Source organism: Bombina bombina, chromosome 6 (genome assembly GCF_027579735.1).
Source record: "Bombina bombina isolate aBomBom1 chromosome 6, aBomBom1.pri, whole genome shotgun sequence".
Lineage (NCBI taxonomy): Eukaryota > Metazoa > Chordata > Amphibia > Anura > Bombinatoridae > Bombina > Bombina bombina.
Window position 1 is genome coordinate 270,899,035 of NC_069504.1, and position 24,392 is coordinate 270,923,426.

The window sequence follows — 24,392 nt, forward strand, 5'->3', positions numbered from 1 at the left end:
ATTGATGAATTAAAGTAGTGCTATTTTTTAAAAATTTAACCAATGGTGTGACCGAGTCGGCTAAACTTTACCATCACTTTAAAGAATGCCTGGGATACACATATGGCAACCCTATGAACTAACTAAGCATATACTTTATATGAAATGTTGGCAGACTTGTTGGTCCTATGGTTCTTATCAGCTATAATTATTATGCCACAATGAAATATCAGAAGAGGAATTTTACATTTAATACTAAAGCAAATAATACAGGCAGTAAATTTATAGTTTACCATATCAAAAAATCTACAGTATATAAAAGTTCAAAGGAAAAAACTTTAAATGGACTTTTATATAGGATTTAAACCCATGCAAGCAACTTGATATTACTCGCCATAGTAAATTGTGTTTACCAGAGAATGGTTAGCTTGGCCGACATTGCTCTAGCACAACCTATACTTTAAATGGATTTCACAGCTGCGCTAACTTGTGCTCATATTACAAGTTGAAAGTTATAGTTTGCTCTAGAGCACTGGTTTTCAAACCTGTCCTCAGGCCTCCCCAACAGGGGTTTGAAAACCAGTGACCTAGAGTGAAAGCCAAAACCATGTTAGAATATTTCGTATGGCTTGAGACCTAAAGTGTAAGGGTTATTTTTTTATTTTTTTTCACACAAAACACATCAAAACACATCAAAAAGACATTAAAATAAAGTATTACAAACACACACACATATATATATATATATATATATATATATATATATATATATAACTTTTTAATAAAAATGTATCATTAAAATATTAACAAAAAGTTTTTAAAAGGGCTAAATATGTGTTTTCTGAGTTCTTTTTGTATAGGAAACTGCTTTTTTTCTGCATAAGGAACACTATTTATTTATGGACTTATCACTTTGATGAGAAGATAATAATAATAATACTGTATCTATATAGACCTGCTGTAACTACGAATTAGAAACATTTGTGTTTTCTGAGTTATTTTTGTATAGGAAACTAATATAATCTTCCCCTCTAACCATCAGCTCTATGATAATAGCAAAGAAGGGTTAGATATCGTTAAATCTGTTGGTAACTTTTATCTAAATATATTGAGAACTAAGGCTAGTCTAGTTGTGTGCCTTTAAACCTTTTTATCCATACACATTTTTTGACTTATTACCTTTAGCGGTGGGGACCCTATTGGTGATTTGGCAGGTTTTGTTGGGCAGCACCACGCGACATCCTTTATTCTCATAGAGATCTATAAGGATCAATCTATTACACTTAGCGCTGTAAATGTTCTTCTTTTTAGTCATATATATATATATATATATACACATTGGAGCTCTTTCTAGTCAAACATCTTGCTATATACTATATTCCTTTATTTCTAATTCGTAGTTACAACAGGCGTATATAGACATATATTATTATTATTATCTTCTCATCAAAGTGATAAGTCCATAAATAAATTGTTTCCTTATGCAGAGGAAAGAAACAGTCCCAATAACGTGAATATAATTATTCTCAGAAAATCGGAGTGTAGATAGTTCAAATTCAAATGCAAGTATAGTTGGTGTGCCCAAATCACTGTGGGATAGGTAAAATTCAAATTTACTATAAACTATCTCAATCCAAATGAGGTAAGTGCAGCACAAGTAGTTAAGTAGAGAGGCCTCTTCAGACTGCTGATAGTCCGCTGCTCAGGCAACCTTTTACTTCAGTCCCTTTGTTCCTTGTCCCCCCTCACACTTGTAATGGTCTCATTGAGAGCGCCCGGGAGGCAGCTGCTGTTTCTCTAGTCCCTTGTTGTCCTGCTCCTTACGAGCGCAGTCCCGGCTTTATACAGAGTATTTATATGCACGAAGGTGTATGCAAGTGGGCGCTCGCTTTGGGTGCAGTGTGATTTCTACACAAGGCAGGATGGTGGCTTGGAAGTTGTTTGTTGAGTCTTGTGTTCCTTGCCAGGTCCCAGCAATGGAGGATCGCCATCTTCCCTGCTTTTTTTTTTTTTTCCTCCTCCTCTCTCCTTCACTGGCTGCTGCTCTGCAGCTGCAGATGACCTGAAAGATCCGTCTCTCTCAATGAGTGTGTATGTGTGTGCATGTGTCTCTCCCTCTGAATAATGAGCAACCAGAAGGGAGAGGGAGCGAGCGAGAGAAGACAATCTTCTACTACCACATGAAACGCAAGAGCACCAGGGGGTGCGCGAAGCCTTTAAAAAAAGCAGGCAACGTGTAGATATACAATAGAAAACCCTGTAAGCTTCTATGAAAAAAGCCCACATAACGCTTGAGGCTGGGCAGAAGTTAGTGTTGTGGTCAAGCTAGCGGTGGACAAGTAGGAACAAAAAGTTAAAGCTCATACACAAAACCTGACCCTCCTTCCCAAACAATACTAGGAGGAGGAGCATAGACAAGTAAGACAGGGTTCCTCACACAAAGCTTCTCTCGCTCGCTCCCTCTCCCTTCTGGTTGCTAATTATTCAGAGGGAGAGACACATGCACACAAATACACACTCACTGAGAGAGACGGATCTTTCAGGTCATCTGCAGCTGCAGAGCAGCAGCCAGTGAAGGAGAGAGGAGGAGGAGAAAAATAAAAAAAAAGCAGGGAAGATGGCGATCCTCCATTGCTGAGAAATGGCAAGGAACACGAGACTCAACAAACATCTTCCAAGCCACCATCCTGCCTTGTGTAGAAAACACACTGCACCCAAAGCCAGCACGCACTTGCATACACCTTTGTGCATATAAATACTGTGTATAAAGCCGGGACTGCGCTCGGAAGATGGAAGGCAACAAGGGACTAGAGAAACAGCAGCTACATTCCGGGCGTTCTCAATGAGAACATTACATGTGTGAGGGGGAACAAGGAACGAAGGGACTGAAGTAAAAGGTCTCCTGAGCAGCGGATTATCAGCGGTCTGAAGAGGCCTCTCTACTTAACTAGTTGTGCGGCACTTACCTCATTTGGATTGAGATAGTTTATAGTAAGTAGGAATTTAACCTATACCACAGAGATTTGGGCACACCAACTATCCTTGCATTTGAATTTGAACGATCTACCCTCCGATTTTCTGAGAATAATTATATTCACGTATTGGGACTGCTTTTTTTTCTGCATAAGGAACACTATTTATTTATGGACTTATCACTTTGATGAGAAGATAATAATAATAATACTGTATCTATATAGACCTGTTGTAACTACGAATTAGAAACATTTGTGTTTTCTGAGTTATTTTTGTATAGGAAACTAATATAATCTTCCCCTCTAACCATCAGCTCTATGATAATAGCAAAGAAGGGTTATATATCGTTAAGAAATCTGTTGGTAACTTTTATCTAAATATATTGAGAACTAAGGCCAGTCTAGTTGTGCGCCTTTAAACCAATCTTTTTATCTATCTATCTATCTATCATCTATCTATATATATATATACACACACACACATATATTATTATAATATATATATATAATATATATATATATATATATATATATATATATATATATATATATATATATATAGGGGGAGAGAGAGCAAAAGAGGGGGAGAGAGAGAGCGCAAAAGAGGGGGAGAGCGCAAAAGATCGGGGAGAGAGAGAGCTCAAAAGAGAGGGGGGAGAGAGAGGGAGCAAGGGTTGGAACCGAGGTACTTAAAAAAAACTGGCTTTAGGACTAGTATGCACATATAAACACATAAATACATATGTATGCACATAGGCAATAATACACAATATCGGCTAACTTGTGCACGCATTACAGGTTGAAAGTAAATGGGTGCTAAACACAACCAAAAATGTTAGCGAGAGTAAAGATCTGGGGGTAGATTTAACAAGCAGCGGATGCTGCAATCTACCCCAATAGGTTTCCCTGAAACTTAAGTTAAGAAGCAGCGGTCTACTTAACTCATCCGCCACCTCTGACGTATGTGTGTGAATGCACTCCATTGAGAACTATTATAAGCAAACTGAGAACAACCTGAGTGAGTACTATATGAGCTCTGCTACAAGTGGCTGTATGGAGGACATACAGGAATCACAATTCTAAACATATATGTGTTACTGGGTCATACAGAAATATTATACTTGCGACTTGGATAGGAAGATATTCCCCAGGAGGGATTGTGCTTTATCCGATTTCCACTGTTTTACAAAGGGGACCCCCATTATACGTATAGTTCAATTCTGGACTCCAATATCATTGGAACTTATTTTGCCTAATTTTTAGATGGCTATAATAACTTGTGTTGTTGTTATATTACATTAACTCACTGCTGCTGTTTTTTGTAAATTATTTGCATTTAGCATTACATTGGTATTTAGTTTGTAGCAATCCACTGACTATTACCATTTTTGTATTCAAATTTAACCTTAAGGTGTATTGGTAACAAACGGTTAATAATTTAGTGCTGGAGAAGACTGTCTTCTCTCTATCCCTTTGTTTTATCCCAATGCTATCTATTTCTTGGATTCTTCTTACTTTTTCCAAACTTTCAATTAGAGTATATACACATATGTCCTATATATATGTATACATTTTAGACCTCATTCTAGTCAAATACCTTATGAAAGAGAAGGTGTGAAAAGGATCCAGAATGAGAAGAGGCTCACAGATGAGCCCATATCTAGAGTCACTTCCCTTACTCTGTGGCCAGCTTGCTGAAGGTGGTGTCGGCTATAGTGCGTGCTATCTTTTAAAGTTCCTGTAGTATGAGGTCTGGGGTCTAGTCACATAAATCTAATTAAACCCTGGATATCCTAAATGTAAGTTTGTGGATTCTTTGGCTGTTGCTTGTGTACTGGTATGTTTTTTGCCCCCTCTCTCTTCCAGTGCCTGTTCTTGCTGGCTCATCCTAAAACTTGAAATTTAATGTTGAAATATTCATATTTTCATGTCTGGTTAGTGCACTTGAGAACATGTGATCGGGTTGCGCCGCATGTAGGTTTTTCGGCTTTTTTTCACTTTTTTTGACTTAATTTACTTCTATGGGTGAATACATTAACGCATGTGCGATATTCTAAGTTTAGCTTTTTTGAGCGCATTGGGTTAGCACATGAGCAAAAACTTTTTTACGTTTAACTTGCTACCATACGCGCCCAAAAAGCTTACTTCTAGCAGAGTTAGCATGCAAGTGGGAGCGTTAAATTCCACTCCATATATTATCTGGCCCTTAATCTCCACAAAATTTGTTTCTCTCCAAGTGGACTACAACTTACTGTAAAGGTTAATCATGCATAACACAGGCAAGCTCCATACTTCAACCGCATTTTAACATAAATTAGTGGTATATTAAATTAAGAGTAATTTATTTTGGCAGCTCTGCCCCTATATTAGTATGTTATGTAACTATTAGTGTTTCTGTTCACTTTACATCAGCTTTTAAAGGAATATAGAAAAATAATCAAAGGTTTAAAGTTTGTTTATTTTTTCTTCAGGGGAAATAATTTTTACTTACTTGAAAAGAGGGGTTCCGCATACAACACATTTGTATATTCCATCTGCTTTATTGTGTGTGTACTCTCCAGCAAAGGCACTAAAAAATAAGTTTAAAAAAGTTTACAAATACAATGATATTATAATAGCAAATTAGTAATATTTTTATAAACTAAGTATAATTTATGTCACAATATTGTAACCATTAGACAACGCTAAATTAAACGTGAGCCCCAACCAAGATGTCCCATTAGTAAATATTGCGATAAAACCCATTTTTTTTTTTTGCATAAGCAAAAACTCTGCTTGGATTTTAATTTTCGCACTTTTCGGGTTGCGTTCGTATTACAAATTCCAAAAAAACATTTTGCGCTAGCGTATATTCCCCCGCTAGAGAAGAATGGAGAAAAAAAAAGTGAAAAAAAAAAAACCTAACACCCGAGATCGTTCAAACTCAATCGCCTTTTTCACATTCCCCATAGAAGTCAATGGAAAAAATAAATTGTTGGGAAAAAAACATAATTTATGTAAGAACTTACCTGATAAATTCATTACTTTCATATTGGCAAGAGTCCATGAGCTAGTGACGTATGGGAGATACAATCCAACCAGGAGGGGCAAAGTTTCCCAAACCTCAAAATGCCTATAAATACACCCCTCACCACACCCACAATTCAGTTTAATGAATAGCCAAGTAGTGGGGTGATAAAGAAAGGAGTAAAAAGCATCAACAAAGGAATTTGGAAATAATTGTGCTTTATACAAAAAATCATAACCACCATAAAAAGGGTGGGCCTCATGGACTCTTGCCAATATGAAAGAAATTAATTTATCAGGTAAGTTCTTACATAAATTATGTTTTCTTTCATGTAATTGGCAAGAGTCCATTGGCTAGTGACGTATGGGATATCAATACCCAATTCTCCCTAGAGAGGGAGGGATAAAATAAAAAACAGCCATTTTCCGCTGAAAAAATAATCCACAACCCAAATTATAACTTTATTCTTTTAATGACAAGAAAAACTTAAAACATGAGCAGAAGAATCAAACTGAAACAGCTGCCTGAAGAACTTTTCTACCAAAAACTGCTTCTGAAGAAGCAAATACATCAAAACGGTAGAATTTAGTAAACGTATGCAAAGAAGACCAAGTTGCTGCTTTGCAAATCTGATCAACTGAAGCTTCATTCTTAAAAGCCCACCGAAGTGGAGACTGATCTAGTAGAATGAGCTGTAATTCCCTGAGGCAGGGTCTTACCTGACTCCAAATAAGCTGAATGAATCAAAAGCTTTAACCAAAAAGCCAAGAAAATAGCAGAAGCCTTCTGACCTTTCCTAGAGGCTAGGACCCGAAAATATAACAAATAGACTAGAAGTCTTCCTGAAATCTTTAGTAGCTTCAACATAATATTTCAAAGCTCTTACCACATCCAGAGAATGTAAGGATCTTTCCAAAGAATTCTTAGGATTTTGACACAAGGAAGGGACAACAATTTCTCTACTAATGCTGTTAGAATCCACAACCTTAGGTAAAAATTGAAATGAAGTCCGCAAAACCGTCTTATCCTGATGAAAAATCAGAAAAGGAGATTCACAAGAAAGAGCAGAAAGCTCAGAAACTCTTCTAGCAGAAGAGATAGCCAAAAGGAACAACACTTTCCAAGAAAGTAGTTTAATGTCCAAAGAATGCATAGGCTCTAAAGGAGGAGCCTGTAATGCCTTCAAAACCAAATTAAGACTCCAAGGAGGAGAAATTGATTTAATGACAGGCTTAATACGAACTAAAGCCTGTACAAAACAGTGAATATCAGAAAGTTTAGCAATCTTTCTGTGAAATAAAACAGAAAGAGCAGAGATTTGTCCCTTCAAGGAACTTGCTGACAAACCTTTATCCAAACCATTCTGAAGAAACTGTAAAATTCTAGGAATTCTAAAAGAATGCCAAGAGAATTTATGAGAAGAACACCCTGAAATGTAAGTCTTCCAAACTTGATAATAAATCTTTCTAGAGACATATTTACAAACTTGTAACATAGTATTAATCACTGAGTCAGAGAAACCTCTAAGACTTAGCACTAAGCGTTCAATTTCCATACCTTCAAATTTAATGATTTGAGATCCTGATGGAAAAATGAACCTTGAGACAGAAGGTCCGGCCTTAACGGAAGTGGCCAAGGTTGGCAACTGGACATCCGAACAAGATCCGCATACCAAAACCTGTGTGGCCATGCTGGAGCCACCAGCAACACAAACGATTGTTCCATGATGATTTTGGAGATCACTCTTGGAAGAAGAACTAGAGGCGGAAAGATATAAGCAGGTTGATAACACCATGGAAGTGTCAGCGCATCCACTGCTTCCGCCTGAACATCCCTGGACCTGGACAGGTATCTGGGAAGTTTCTGGTTTAAATGAGAGGCCATCAGATCTATCTCTGGAAGACCCCACATCTGAACAATCTGAGACCACTCCCCCAGATGTAAAGTCTGACGACTGAGATAATCCGCATCCCAATTGTCTACACCTGGGATATGCACCGCAGAGATTAGACAGGAGCTGGATTCCACCCAAGCAAGTATCCAAGATACTTCTTTCATTGCTTGGGTACTGTGAGTCCCACCCTGATGATTGACATATGCCACAGTTGTGATATTGTCTGTCTGAAAGCAAATTAATGGTTCTCTCTTCAACAGAGGTCAAAACTGAAGAGCTCTGAGAATTGCACGGAGTTCTAAAATATTGATTGGTAATCTCGCCTCTTGAGATTTCCATACCCCTTTTGCTGTCAGAGATCCCCAAACAGCTCCCCAACCTGAAAGACTTGCATCTGTAGTTATCACAGTCCAGGTTGGCTGTGTCGATCATTGGGATTTAAGGATATTAATTGTGATATCTTTGTATAATCCCTGCACCATTAATTCAGCATACAAAGCTGGAGAGGTCTCATGGGAAAATGAGCAAAAGGAATCGCGTCTGATGCTGCAGTCATGAGGCCTAAAACTTCCATGCACATAGCCACTGAAGGGAATGACTGAGACTGAAGGTGTCGACAGGCTGCAACCAATTTCAAACATCTCTTGTCTGTTAGAGACAGTGTCATGGACACTGAATCTATCTGGAAACCTAAAAAGGTGACCCTTGTCTGAGGAATCAAGAAACTTTTTGTTAAATTGATCTTCCAACCATGTTTTCGAAGAAACAACACTAGTTGATTCATGTGAGATTCTGCAGAACGTAAAGACTGAGCTAGTACCAAGATATCATCCAAATAAGGAAACACTGAAATACCCTGTTCTCTGGTTACAGAGAGTAGGGCACCTAGAACCTTTGAAAAGATTCTTGGAGCTGTTGCTAGGCCAAATGGAAAAGCAACAAATTGGTAATGCTTGTCCAGAAAAGAGAATCTCAGGAACTGATAATGTTCTGGATGAATCGGAATATGAAGGTATGCATCCTGCAAGTCCATTGTGGACATATAATGTCCTTGCTGAAGAAAAGGCAGAATAGTCCTTATAATCACCATCTTGAAAGTTGGTACTCTTACATAACGATTCAAAATTTTCAGGTCCATTCCTTCAGACCAGTTCCGGATCTATCAATATTGAATCGTTATGTAAGGATACCAACATTCAAGATGGTTACTGTAGGACTATCCTGCCTTTTGTTTAGCAAGGGCATTATATGTCTACAATAGATTTACAGGATGTGTATCTGCATATTCCGATTCATCCAGATCACTTTTAGTGTCTGAGATTCTCTTTTTAGACAAGCATTACCAGTTTTGTGGCTCTACCGTTTGGCCTAGCCTCAGTTCCAAGAATTTTTTTCAAAGGTTCTCGGTGCCCTTCTTTCTGTAATCAGAGAACAGGGTTTTGGTATTTCCTTATTTGGACGATATCTTGGTACTTGCTCAGTCTTCTCATTTTCGAAGAATCTTTCTTTGGGACAATGAATAGATTTGAATAAAACCCCAGACCTTGTTCCTGAAAAGGATCCAGCATGATTACCCCTGAAAACTCCAGGTCTGAAACACACTTCAGGAAAGCCTGAGCTTTTACTGGATTTGCTGGTATGCGTGAGAGAAAAATAGGATTCAGGTCTCACTCTGAATCCTATTCGATACCCTTGAGAGACAATGCTCTGAATCCATTGATTTTGGACAGAATTTATCCAAATATCTTTGAAAAACCTTAATCTGACCCCTACCAGCTGAGCTGGAATAAGGACCGCACCTTCATGCGGACTTAGGGGCTGACTTTGGTTTCTTAAATGGCTAACGACGCAACAGTGTGTAAGGCTTCGGCGTCAAATACGATGCCGGAAATTACGAACTTGCATCAACGGACATACTTTTCACGCTAAAACATTCTCGCGCCAAAAATGACGCAATAAAGTCTAGCATTTGGCGCACCCGCGGACCTAGTACTGCCCGCAATTTTCAAGAAAAAATGCAGTCAATTTGAAAGAAAGACTAAAACCCAGGTAAGAAAAATATTTCTTAATATGTTTATTTTCCCTAAATATGAAACTGACAGTCTGCACAAGGAAATACATGAACCTGACTCATGGCAAATATAAGTACTATACATATATTTAGAACTTTATATAAATGCATAAAGTGCCAAACCATAGCTGGGGTGTCTTAAGTAATAAAAAAACATGCTTACCGAAAGACACCCATCCACATATAGCAGATAGCCAAACCAGTACCGAAACAGTTATCAGTAGAGGTAATGGTATATGAGAGTATATCGTCGATCTGAAAAGAGAGGTAGGAGATGAATCTCTACGACCAATAACAGAGAACCTATGAAATAGATCTCCCATGAGGAAAACCATTGCATTCAATAGGTGATACTCCCTTCACATCCCTCTGACATTCGCTGTACTCTGAGAGGAATCAGGCTTCAAAATGCTGAGAATGTCAATGTAGAAATCTTAGCACAAACTTTACTTCACCACCTCCATAGGAGGCAAAGTTTGTAAAACTGAATTGTGGGTGTGGTGAGGGGTGTATTTAAAGGCATTTTGAGGTTTGGGAAAGTTTGCCCCTCCTGGTAGCATTGTATATCCCATATGTCACTAGCTCATGGACTCTTGCCAAATACATGAAAGAAATAAACACCCATCGCGCAAACATCATAGCATATTCGCATTAGTAAATGTGAAATATTTACAGTAAATACATAGTTAAAATATTTATTAAATATGAATATTGCATAAATATATTTTATCTGCTTAATGGAAAAGGGCTATAATATACTTTTGTTCTTAAACCCGAGATCTCCTATCTTTGAGAACTTTTTGTGCAATATTTTTTTAAATAATTTTTATTAGACAGTGTTATGAGTGTAACTGTACTTTGTAATGTATTTTTAAAGTGATTTTTGAAGTGATTTGTGATTCTTTTTTGCTTCAGAAAACAGTTAACCACAGCTCTGAGATCGTGGAAAGGATTGAAGCATAAAGGGCGATTGCGGTCCACTTGTAATATCAGCGAAATTAAAATGGCTCTCAAAAACATGATTACACTAGAGCAAAAAACGTTTGCGCCTCACTAATCTAGCCCCTAGGCTTTAGTGGAAGTAAGGCCACATTTAAAAAATAAAATTCTGTCTTTTTCTTTTATCCTTCTGCACAACAGTCTATTCATCAATGTGCTTATATAGCATATAATCAGGGAAATATAGCTTTTATAAGTGCATGCCTTTATGATGTAAATATTTGAATGATTGTATTGTTAATATTTTTTGTTATGTAGGTATGTAATGTGATACATGTTCCTTTTGAATACACACTTTCAATGTTGTGTCCCTATTTCCCCAGGTTGCTCATGCGAGTCACTCATAATCCAGGCGAGGAAGTAGTGAGGGCCTGTAATCTGTTCAATACTAAAACCAGATCTGTGATTGAGCCTTTTTGATATACTTTTAATCCCTTAATTACAGCCACTGTCATTTGTAATCTAAGGGGTTAATTAGTGTGGGCCAACTCTACTGTCAGCAGCAAGACCACACTATAGCCAATTGCCACCTGGAGTAATGCAAGCAGTAATAGTGTGTTTTGCAGATGTTTTTAGAGTGCAAAGTTTCTCAGAAACCTGACCGGCAAAAATAATATTTGTTAATATATATGAAAATAGCATTGTGACTATATATTAGATAAGGAAATATATATATATATATATATCTTTAACACAAATGAAATCGCCGAAAATGTATTAACCGGAAGTAATTAATGACCGCTCTTGGGGTCAAGTACCCTTTATAAGGCACATCCAGAAATAGAAAAACCTTGAGAAAGGCCTATCACGGGCCGAAACGCGTAGACACTGGTAAGCTTTATTCTATTGATGTTTAATTGTTGTACAATCTATACTATTTGTATTTCTGTTTTTTAGGAGGAGATCGTAATTTTATCCAAGCCCCATTACCTCTATATGGTTTTACATTGTTATGATAAGCACTACAATCAAGGTTTATGGTGAATATAGAAGGGCATTTAACAGCCACTATTTTTAGTCACATCAACACTAGTCCAACACCAATTCCCTTCTGATTTGGAAACAGACACTGTCATACATTTTTTGTAATTTGGATAAAGGCACTTTATATTGGTTTTTATTTTTGGATTTTATTTTTTATTTTTATTTTTTGATTCATGGACACTATTTTACCACCAATTTTTTAGTGGCACCCATCATTTTTTAGTGACACTCACCCTTTTCATTTTTTCCTCATTTTTTATTCACACATTGGAGCTTTTAAGGATTGGCTCAACACAGATTTTTTTCACAAAAAAAAGACACTCATAGTTTGGCAGGAACACAACCAGAACTTTAATTAAGGACCTATATGATCTCTCTCAATTGGATCTCTCATCATTAGTTTTTTTGTCTACTGCATATCAGAAGGTTTTTAGATCATAGAAGGTTCACCACATACTGTTTTTACACTCAGCTTGGATTTTACATATTGCTTGTTTTTAACACATTGCTTGCTTTTACATTATATGTATATTTACTGTTAGTCATCATGGATCCATGAAGTATATGTTGTATTTTAAGAATAATTGTAATAAATTTTACATTTATTTCATTTCTGATATCCGCATCAGTGTGTGTTAGTACCAGCCTCCGTTTGGTTGGCGCCTGGGCTATTCCATTATTCAGATCATTTCCTAGGTGCCTGCTAGGTGCACCTCTTCCTAAGCTATTGGTACTCAGGAGGCGCTTATCCCCATTTTTCACCCAAGTTATCTAACTTTTCCCAGCAGGTTTAAACAGCCACTTAGTTTAGGTTCTTTATAGCCTCTATTTGGCTCCACATTTTGGTTGCCCTTTCCAGTGATTACACTAACACAACATGACATCTCTATCATCCTTAAGACAGGACATCTGCATAGAGGTTAACACTAACATCAGACAAAATATTGTTGAATCAGATGAAGATGAAACGTTGGATATAATATCAATCTTCAGAGACTTAGAAAAATTACTAATATCTGAAGTAAAATTTAAGGCAGAGATATCCTTTCTTAAAAAATGCCTAGAATTGGATATTATACCCAAGGGTCTCATGACGCACAAAGAATGTGCTTTTCCACTATCAGAAGCTATTTCTGATAAATGGAATAATGTCCTCATTGATACATCGAGACAATTAATGAGATTAATTGTAGAATATAGAGATCAAAGAGCATGAGGAGATTCTATTGAATTTAGAAAATTTGGGACAGGAATCTGAGGATCTCACTGAAAAAAGGGAGAGTCTTATCAGAAAAGTGAAAAAAACCAGGGAAGATGTTATCAATAAGAAAACTAAAAAACTAATAAGGGAGTTAGAAAACAGGGAAGTAAAGGAAGATAAAGAAGATGATTCAGATAATAAAGACAACAAAGATACAATTAATACTGAAATTGCCAGCAATATTGACATAGATACCAAAAATCAACACAAAAATGTACACAACTATGAACATAGGACCTACCCAAATAGACAAGATAACTATAAAAAGAGGATCTACTACCGAAACAGAGACTATCACACTAGACAGTTCCAATCTAGAGGATACTATACACAACAACACTACCCAAACAAAAACCATTGGAGTAGGCCTGATCATACCTACAATCGTAATTACACAGGACAATATAAGAGCCATGATTGGGAGTATGGTCATAACAACAGGCTGAGTCCTAGAGAGAACTATCATACAGACAGAAGGGGAGAGTTTGGATATAACAAAAGACATCAAGGTTCACAATGGACACCTATCCATACACCAGAATGGAGAGACTATCATCAGCTCCCAAGGAGACAAGAGTATGAAAGAAGGAATTATCGAGGACGACAAGAGGGCTATGGACATAGTTACGATCTTGACAAGAAGGATGATCATTTCAGTAACTATCCAGATGAGTATGGAAGAAGAACAAACTACCATCCTGGAGACAGAGAGATCTATCAGACCCCGACATGGAAAAATTGAGATGGATCACGTAGAGAGGAACGTAGAGATGGCAACACGAGAGAGAATTGGGAATCAGAACCTCACAATAAAGGAGCCGGCTTAAGAACCAACAACAAAGTTCTGACTACCCCCATGACAACTAATTCTCCATCTTTTTTAGAATTGGGTCCCCCACTCGGGAAAATAAAAGAGAAAAATCTAAGACCACGACTGAATGTGGAACTAAATATCCCATCGACATCAGGAGGAAAAAGAAGACCCACAGAGGAAGGAGAGGGGGCTACAAAATAAGTAAGAAGAAGGCCATGAAGGAAATTAATCCTGAGAACACCATTGGTGTATTCAATTTAAGTGCTCATACACTCACTGAGGAAGAATATTCAATTCTAAAATTAGGACTTTCTTTTGCCCCTACCAGAAGTATGGACAGATTCCAGACCTTTGTAAATACAAAGGAATTCATTAGGAAATTGACCCTAAAAAGGTTCTTCTCTAAAGCATCAACAGACGGATCTGCATGGGTAACAAAGGATGATAAAGTCCCAAGGGAAGCCTACAATCACACTGAATTGAGACCAAAATCAGTGTTTTACCCTACCAATAGCAAAGGAACAGCTATTGAGGCCTTTGAAACAATAGTGTGCAAAGAGCTAAAGGATATTCGGTCCAAACAGTTAAAGATCAGGAAACACAACCTGACCAACCGCCAAATCAAAATAATTAAAGATCTGGAGAACGATCAAAAGCTTGTCATCAAACCCGCAGATAAAGGCGGAGGAATTGTAATTATGAATGAAGTGGATTACACACAGGAGAATGAAAGAATTCTCAATGACCGAGAAACATATAGAGAATTATCTTCAAACCCAGTCGAAAGATTTAGAAAATAATTGTTGGTCTTATTAGAAGCAGCGAGGTATCTAGGGATACTTAACGAGAGGGAATTCAATTATATCAATATCAGCCATCCAATCACTCCGGTGATATATCATTTACCCAAGATACATAAATCGCTACAATCACCACCTGGAAGACCAATCATATCTGGGATAGGCTCCCTGAGTTGTAACTTATCTGAATATGTGGACCTGATGCTACAAAAATATGTGAGACAGCTCCCATCATTCCTTAGAGACTCGACTGAGGTACTGAACCTCCTGGAAGAAATCAGTTGGGAAGAAGGATACATTATAGCGACGTGCGATGTCACGTCGCTCTACACCTGTATTCCACAAAGGAATAGAAGCAGTGGAATCTTTTCTCATAAAAGATCTGGAAGTCCCGGAAGAACACAGGGACTTCATCCTTGAGAGTATTATATACATCCCGGACCATAACTATTTTTGTAGTAATGGTAGATATTTCCAACAAATTTGCGGTACGGCCATGGGGACCAGGTTCGCGCCGAGCTACGCCAACTTATACATGGGCAGGTGGGAAAACATTTTCTGGGATTCCTGCCCAGCCAGCGCGGACCTGGTCCTCTACCGACATTACATAGATGACATACTCACCATTTGGAAGGGGACCAAGAAGGATCTGGACTTCACATTTCAGATTATGAATCAAAATACAAATAATCTGAAATTTACCTACGAATGGAGCACTGTGGAAGCCACCTTTCTAGACCTTAACATCAGGATCAACAATGGGATTATTGAAACATCAACGCATTTTAAAAAAGTGGATAGCAACAACTACATCCACGAGACCAGTTGTCACCATCCTAAGAATGGAAGAATAACATCCCGAAGGGGCAGCTGATGCGGATGAGGAAAAATTGCTCAACACAAGAGAAATGGGAAGAACAATCGGAGCTTATAAAGAAGAAGTTCTTAGACAGAGGATATGATGAGACGATGCTAAACCAAAAGAAAGAAGAAGTCGGTGGTATCGAAAGAGCAGAATTGAAAAAATACAAAAAAAGGACAACTAAGTCGGCAGAAGAAATGGTTCTTGATGTTCCAATGATCACCAAATATAGTGCTAATAAAAACCTCATGGAAAACATCTTTAAGAAACACTGGGCTTTGCTGAAAGTCGATGTGATCGGAGAGATCCTCCCAGAAAAACCCCGTTTTATTTACAGAAAAGCAAAAAATCTGAGAAGCTATTTAGCACCGAGCATCAAAAGGAGAAGTAACCCCGAAATCAAAGATGTTTTTGGGAAGAAAATTACAGGTTTCTTTCCGTGCATGTCCTGCAAAGCATGTAAACATGGGAGAAAATCGACAAAATTCACCTGTCATCAGACGAAAGAAACCTATAAAATCCATGATATCATAAGGTGTCAGGATAAAGGCACTTTATACCTATATACCTGCTACAATGTTCCTGTAGTCTACAATACATTGGCCAAACCTCAAGACTCTTGAGGGATTGGATCCGGGAACATCTGCTACTAATAGAGAAATCCAGTATAGACACCGCCCTGTATAGACATTTTACCACAATACATAAAGGGAACACGAATGATCTTACCTACATGGGGATACAGAAAGTTAAAAAAGACTGGAGAGGCGGCAATTATGAAAAAAAGTTGTTATCTGCCGAATCCAGGTGGATCTTCAATTTGGACTGCCTTTTCCCCAAAGGTCTTAATAATAAAGAAGATCTATCTCATCTATTTAATATGACTTAGATGCAGTCAGAATTAAAGGTTATTTGCATCACCAGGATCACCAAAATAACCTATAGAAAAGTGGAAGAACAGATCGTCTCATCTATATGTATCCTCTAAATATACCAAAATCATTATAATTATAATGATAAGGTTCCCAAGGCTAATATATTGTCCTGGTATGATTATCATAAAGTATGATAATTTTCCCCTTCTAAATATATTCTTTCCCCTTCTAAATAGAGTATGATATAAACAAATTATGTTTCAACATATTAACCAGTTGTGTAAGAGTACTCCATATTAAAGAGCCAAATTACTAAGACAAGATCATCAAGGAAAGTTATTAAAGCAGATCTCTGCACTTATATTATAGGAGATCTAGTATAACCGTTTAGAGCATTAATATAATATCAATATGATCTCTGGTATATAGATTGTCCAGCCCTTCTTCTCTCGTTCTTTTTTTAGGGTCACATGGACTAGATAAAGGTCCTTTTGTCGTAAAATGAGGGAATTAGTCCACGTAGTTACCTCCCTCAGAGTACATTTATTTTGACTGACAATATAATTTTCACATAGGAATTACCAATATATCCCTGTCCACTTGAGACATCACTGACAGTGAGACATCATTTTATCTTGATCTGTTTATAGGTTTCAGGTACGATATTTCCAATTGGTCCCCTTCCAGGCTGCAACAGTTGTACACTATTATTACAGATATCTTCATACATTAAGAGTCCCCAGTATAAGGTCAGATGGGCCTCAATTAAAAAAGTATGCAATTAAAATAGTATTCAATATAAGATCGGTCTACAATAGAAGGTGTATTACACCTTTCCACTCCCCACACATGAGAATAAAACTTTCTCTATCAAACGCATTAAGCAATATTTTGTTTTTGTTTTTTTTCTCCAAAACAAGCTTTATTGGTAAAAAACGAAGACACTGTACATTGAGCAATATTACAAATAGAGCAATTGTGGGAGCGCAGCGCGCAGAACCACATTACAGAAATCTTAGTACAGAGGTGCGAAGCTTGACATTTTAATAATTATTTGTTGGTCAATTCTTTATGTAAAGAAAAATAGTACATAATATACCTTCTCAGTCTACCAAGACACTCCTAAGAGAGGTAAAAAAGTAAGAAGTTGGAGGTAAATGGGGGGAAGAGGGTGGGGAAGAGAAAGAGAAAAAAAAAAAGGGGGGGTTAGCAAGGGCCTAAGCATAGCTTTCAGAGAGAGGGATAAACTCCCTTAGGTTTCATGCAGGGGCAGGGGACCAAACGGCCATCATTAGTTCGTATGTCACCATTTGGTTACACTTGAAATAATGCAGTTATTCCATAACCAATAGTTCATTGACAGCGGAGCGCTAATCTGCCAAAGCAGGTACTTCCTTTGATTTCCACAGTCTGGGGATGAGCTTCTTTGCACCAGTAAGCATAAGTAAAAGGAGGGCACGACTATGTGTGGCTTTGATGCTGGGGAGATGTAAGAATAGCAGAGTCTCGGGAGTGTTGGGTATGGTTGTGTTCAATTTTTCTGATATCTCCCTCATGACTGCCTCCCAGAAACTGGAGAGACTTGGGCAAGACCACCATATGTGGACAATGGAACCCTGTTCTCCACATCCCCTCCAGCATGTGGCGCTAACCGCAGGAAAGAGCTGATGGAGCTTGGCAGGAGTATAATACCATCTGGTCAATAGCTTAAGATGTATCTCCTGTACAGTAGCTGATACCGATGACCTCTTGGTCAGGTCAAAGGATTTAAGCCATTCGTCCTCCTCAACTATACTGCTAAGCTCTCTATTCCATACCCTAGCATATGTAGGCAACTGAATGTCTGGTGGAATGAGTAAGAGTTTGTATATCTTTGAGATCAGTCTTTTAGGTGGGGTGTTTTCGGTGCATAAGGATTCGAAAGGTGTCAGGTTTCTAAGAAAATTGTGTTTTTGTTTGTGGGTGAGTAAGAAGTGAGATAGCTGGTGGTATCTTAACCAGGAAGAGAAAACAGGGCCATTCTGTTCTTGTAGTTTTTGCTGTGATTGTAACCTGCCTCCTTCCTGGGCGTAATGCAAAATTCCTACTCTTAGTCTGTAAGGAGAGCGCACGCGTCTGCTGAATTCGTAGTATGGTAACTCTGGGTTTTCTATAATGGGAAGCATTGGCGAGACAGGGGTCGACATGTGTGTACTCGTAGCTATCAATTTGTCCCACACAACCAGCGTTTCATGTATTATGTGATATCTTTGTATCAACCTGGGGCGTTTATTTGTAGTGATCCACGCCAAGGATCCAACATTATTTAGTTGTAGTATTTGCCCATCTATTCCGACCCATTTTTTTGTGCATGGTGTTCTGAGACCATTCAACCAGTCTTTGTAGAAAAATGGCCCTCTGGGGAGATACAGTGTCCTTCTAGGTATTCTCGGTCTCGTACCTTTCCAGATGAACTGTTCTATGGTACTCTGAAGATGGGGCAGGAAATCATTCGGTAGGCGAATAGGGACTGTTTGCATTACATACAATATTCGTGGTAGAATATTCATTTTAATGAGACCTATCTCCCCTAACCATGAAAGTGATTTATTACTCCAAGAGGACAGGTCATTGACTATCTCTTTACGTAGGGCCAAGTAATTGTTTTTAAAAATGTCAGAGGGGCTTGCAGAAAGATATATACCAAGGTATTTCAGTTTAGGGGATGCTATTGTCATCTTATAACTATTTGACAGGAAGTTTATATGTTCTGTAGGGGCATTTATATTAAGAAGCTCTGATTTAGTTAAATTTAGGTGAAAATTAGACAGCTTGCCATACTCATTAATCTCTTTCAGAAGCTCAGGGACAGAGGTGTCAATATTCGTGAGTGTATAGAGAACGTCATTGGCGTATAAGGCCTGTTTGTGTTCTTCATTCCCGATGTGTATTCCCTTGATGTTTGCATTATTTCTAACCTTTTGCGCAAGCGCTTCTATCGAGAGAGCAAATAATAAGGGGGATAGGGGGCAACCCTGTTGGGTCCCGTTGGAAATGTCAAATCTATCCGACAGAATACCATTCACTCTAATACGTGCATTCGGGGCAGAGTATAATGCAAATGCCATGTTAGTGAAAGCTGGACCGACATTCATTGCTAACATGACTCGATGCAGGAAGAGCCAATCGACCCGGTCGAAGGCCTTTTCCGCATCAGTCGCTAGTAGGGCCATTGGTACTCCTTCAGTTTGGGCAAAATTAATAATTTGAAAGACTTTGGTGGTGTTGTCTCTTGCCTCCCTACCGGGCACAAAGCCCACTTGGTCAGATGAAACAAGGGAAGGGATGTACTTATTGAGATAATTTGCTAGAATTTTTGCTAAAATTTTGATGTCCATATTCAGCAAGGATATGGGTCTAAAATTCACTGGGGAAGTAGGGGGCTTACCAGGTTTGGGTATAAGTGAGATATGTGCTTCGAGCATTGTACCAGCCAAGGTGGGCTCTGTTATCAGGCTGTTGAACAATTGAAGCATCATTGGGCTTAGTGTTTTACTGTAAAATTTATAGTATTTTAATGAGTAGCCATCAGGGCCTGGGCATTTCCCACTGGGGAAGTCTTTAAGAGCTTTAGAAAGCTCCAAGGCAGTGATGGGCTCGTCTAAGCTGTTCTTTTGATCGGGGTCTAGTCGTGGTAGTTCTAGGTCTTTTAAGTATTGATCTATGAGCTGGATTTTAGAGTCTGTTGTGACTGCGCATTCCCCAGGGTTAGGCTTGTGTGGGATATTATATAATGCTTTGTAATATGCGTGGAAAGAATTTGCAATTTCTTTGCTACTTTTCAGTATTGTGCCATCAGAGTTTTGGATACTGTGAATATATGTTTTGAGCTGCTTTCTACGGGCCGCTCTAGCTAGCAGTTTCCCCGGTTTATTGCCTCCCTCATAGTACTGTTGTTTTATCGCTAAGGATTTACGCTGAAAGGACTCTCTTAGGTGGGCCTGAAGTTCCCTCCTAGTATCTTCTAATTTATTCTTAGTCTCCATGTCCCGTGGGGCGTTTTTGTGTGCCGCTTCGAGATGTGTTACAGTGTTCAATAGTTGGGTATATTTTAATCTGTACTGTCTGTTAAGGCGGGCTCTGTGTTTAAGGAATTCTCCCCGGATAACACATTTATGAGACTCCCAGAAGTTTATTATTGAGGTCTGCGAGGGGTCGTTATGCCGTAGATAATCTTTAAGGGATTTTTGGATTTCAGAGCTTATTGTAGGATTGTCTAGTAGTGTATCGTCAAGTCTCCATATATATGTCGTGGGAGGAAGATCGGGCCACTGAACCTCACATGTGACAGGGGCGTGGTCTGACCAAGTAATCGGGCCTATGGTGCAAGATGTTACCATATCAAGTCCGATGGAGTCTGTAAAAAAATAATCTATTCTAGAGTATTTGTTATGTGGAGGGGAGTAGTATGTGTAGTCCCTAGTTGATGGATGAAGTGACCTCCAAATATTGTGTAGTGCAAGACTTGAGATTGTGGTTTTGACTGATTTGAGAAGTTTAGTAGGGGTACTGTCTGACCCATTGGATGTGTCTAACGACGCCTCCATGGATATGTTAAAATCACCTGAAAGGAACACTGGTCCCTTCGCGAAGTCCAAAATGAGCCTCGCAATCTTGTGCAAGAATAAGTGCTGTTCTGTGTTCGGGCTATAGAGAGTAATAAGGGTGATCGGATGTTCATATAATGTTCCCGTTATCAACAGGTATCTACCCTCTGTGTCCTTTTCTACATGTGCAATTTTTAATGGGACTGAGTGGTGTATCAGTATCCCCACTCCCCCCTTTTTAGAGAGGCCTGACGCGAACAGGGCTGTGGGATATTGGGCGTTAAACCATTTTGGCTCCCTGCCCCTGCAGAAATGTGTCTCCTGGAAAAAGAGTATATGGCTATGTAGGTTCTTTAGGGCTTTGAAAGCTATAGACCGCTTACCTGGGTTATTCAAACCTTTGGCATTAATAGTGGTTAGTGTGAGGCTGTGAGATCCAAACCTACTATGTTGATGGTTCATTCTGAAAAGACAAAAAAAAAAAAAAAAAAGGTGGGGGAGAAAGTTTTAGAGGGGGTGGATGTGGGGAAAGGGAGAAGTAGGAGTTATAGATTAGAGGTAGAGAATAAGTGAAGCAGGTGTCTTGTAACGAACAAACAAAACACGGAAGGTCCGTTAATGGTTGTTTGCAAAGATTCAGTAACCTTCTAAATAACAAGTAACAAACAAAGAAAATTGGGGATTAAGCAATGTTTTTACATAAGTTTTTTTATCAGCTCAGAAATAGCGAGGGAGGTTCACACATTATAACCTCTGAAGGCAATATCCTAAATTTGGTGATATACAACGAAGGGTTCATTAGTCGACACTCTAACGCTCAGTATAGATCTTTATCTGGATCGCAAGAAGATATGATACAATTTGCAATTCTGAACGAGCACTTATTTTCTACGATCATCAAGCACAGATATCCATCCTTCCTCTGTATATATAATACCCATGATTTAACACTTTAACAATGAGAAAGTATTTTTTTGTACAAGTCGGGCTTAGTAGCCTAGTTCTTGTGTAACAACTTATAAATCACGGTGTAAATATTGAATATACTCCAATAAACATACTTGAAGTCGACAACACCTCCAAATGGGCCAATAAAGTTGGCCCATGTGCGTATGTTTACACATAAGAGTTTCTGTTGCCCAATCAAATGTGCACCTACCCGTGACGCCACGACCAATCAGAGCTAGTGAATCACGGAACAGTAAGAAGCAATAGACTTCACTATTACAAATAATCTATTTAATTGTTTGAGCAAAATCCGGGTGTGAGCATTTTTATTATACCATGGCACACACAAACAATTATATTTCTGAATCGGATTACAAATTTTACTAGTAAAGTAAGTCTCTAACCGGAAGTGACGTCACGACTCACTCGGAGGAGATACTAACAATATTATATCAACACTGACCGGCAAAAATAATATTTGTTAATATATATGAAAATAGCATTGTGACTATATATTAGATAAGGAAATATATATATATCTTTAACACAAATGAAATTGCCGAAAATGTATTAACCGGAAGTAATTAATGACCGCTCTTGGGGTCAAGTACCCTTTATAAGGAACATCCAGAAATAGAAAAACCAGTCTTGAGAAAGGCCTATCACGGGCCGAAACGCGTAGACACTGGTAAGCCTTATTCTATTGATGTTTAATTGTTGTACAATCTACACTATTTGTATTTCTGTTTTTTAGGAGGAGATCGTAATTTTATCCAAGCCCCATTACCTCTATATGGTTTTACATTGTTATGATAAGCACTACAATCAAGGTTTATGGTGAATATAGAAGGGCATTTAACAGCCACTATTTTTAGTCACATCAACACTAGTCCAACAACAATTCCCTTCTGATTTGGAAACAGACACTCTCATACATTTTTTGTAATTTGGATAAAGGCACTTTATATTGGTTTTTATTTTTGGATTTTATTTTTTATTTTTATTTTTTGATTCATGGACACTATTTTACCACCATTTTTTTAGTGGCACCCATAATTTTTTTAGTGACACTCACCCTTTTCATTTTTTCCTCATTTTTTATTCACACATTGGAGCTTTTAAGGATTGGCTCAACACAGATTTTTTTCACAAAAAAACACTCATAGTTTGGCAGGAACACGACCAGAATTTTAATCAAGGACCTATATGATCTCTCTCAATCGGATCTCTCATCATTAGTTTTTTCATCTACTGCATATCAGAAGGTTTTTAGATCATAGAAGGTTCACCACATATTGTTTTTACACTCAGCTTGGATTTTACATATTGCTTGTTTTTAACACATTGCTTGCTTTTATATTATATGTATATTTACTGTTAGTCACCATGGATCCATGAAGTATATGTTGTATTTTAAGTATAATTGTAATAAATTTTACATGTATTTCATTTCTGATATCCGCATCAGTGTGTGTTAGTACCAGCCTCCGTTTGGTTGGGGCCTGGGCTATTCCATTATTCAGATCATTTCCTAGGTGCCTGCTAGGTGCACCTCTTCCTAGGCTATTGGTACTCAGGAGGCGCTTATCCCCATTTTTCACCCAAGTTTCTCAGAAACCGTAAAATAGCAAATTACTTATTGTTATATTGGCAATAAGGTAAAAAAATGCACATAACAAAACCACTCTGTTTATGATAATATTGCATTGCCTTATTCTTCCCATTTCCTGTTCCTACCTCTGACCTGGATGCAGTTCTGTAGTTCAGCATAATTACTCACAGCTTGTAAGGTCTTCTTTTCTATACATGAAACATGGTGTCAGAAGTGACTAGAATCAGGAATGAGCCTCTTGTTTGGAGCTCAGTAGCTTTGGGATTCAGCACTGTTCTTTGTGGATTTACTGATATCTATTTTCAAGAATCCACTTTTGTGTGCACCCAAATGCCTAAAGAGCATGTTGCTCACATTACAAAATTACTGCCTAAATGTTGTCTATAAACCTGGATCTGAAATGTACATTAGTGACACTCTTAGCAGAGCTACAGCAGCAAGTGGTACACCTCAGTGTGCACAACACAGAGTTTGGAATATTCAACAGGACCTGGATGTCCTGTCGCAGATTAACCATTCAGATTATTTAAACGTCACAGACCAACATTTGCTTCAGATAAGACAGCACACAGAAATTGACGAGAGTTTGCAAGCACTTATGTTTGTTGTTCTGAAAGGTTGGCCAGATTCAAAGGCAGAAGTGCCATTAATTGTGAGAGAATACTGGACTTACCGAGACAAAATCGGCATTCAGGATGGAGTACTTTATAAGGGGCCAAGGGTCATCG

At 38.2% G+C, this 24,392-nt stretch overlaps 1 protein-coding gene across 11 annotated transcripts in view; it reads right to left on the reverse strand.

Annotated features, from left to right (window-relative positions):
* Positions 1–24,392, reverse strand: part of MSRB3 (methionine sulfoxide reductase B3) — a 657,280-nt gene that overhangs the window by 240,611 nt on the left and 392,277 nt on the right. For 9 of the 11 annotated variants that reach the window (XM_053716851.1, XM_053716845.1, XM_053716848.1 and 6 more), the window contains one exon: positions 5,443–5,520. In XM_053716851.1, coding sequence (XP_053572826.1) covers positions 5,443–5,520 — 78 coding nt within the window. Of the gene's footprint in view, positions 1–5,442; positions 5,521–21,487; positions 21,568–24,392 lie in introns of all 11 variants that reach the window. The other 2 variants (XM_053716846.1, XM_053716852.1) reach the window with 1 other exon arrangement.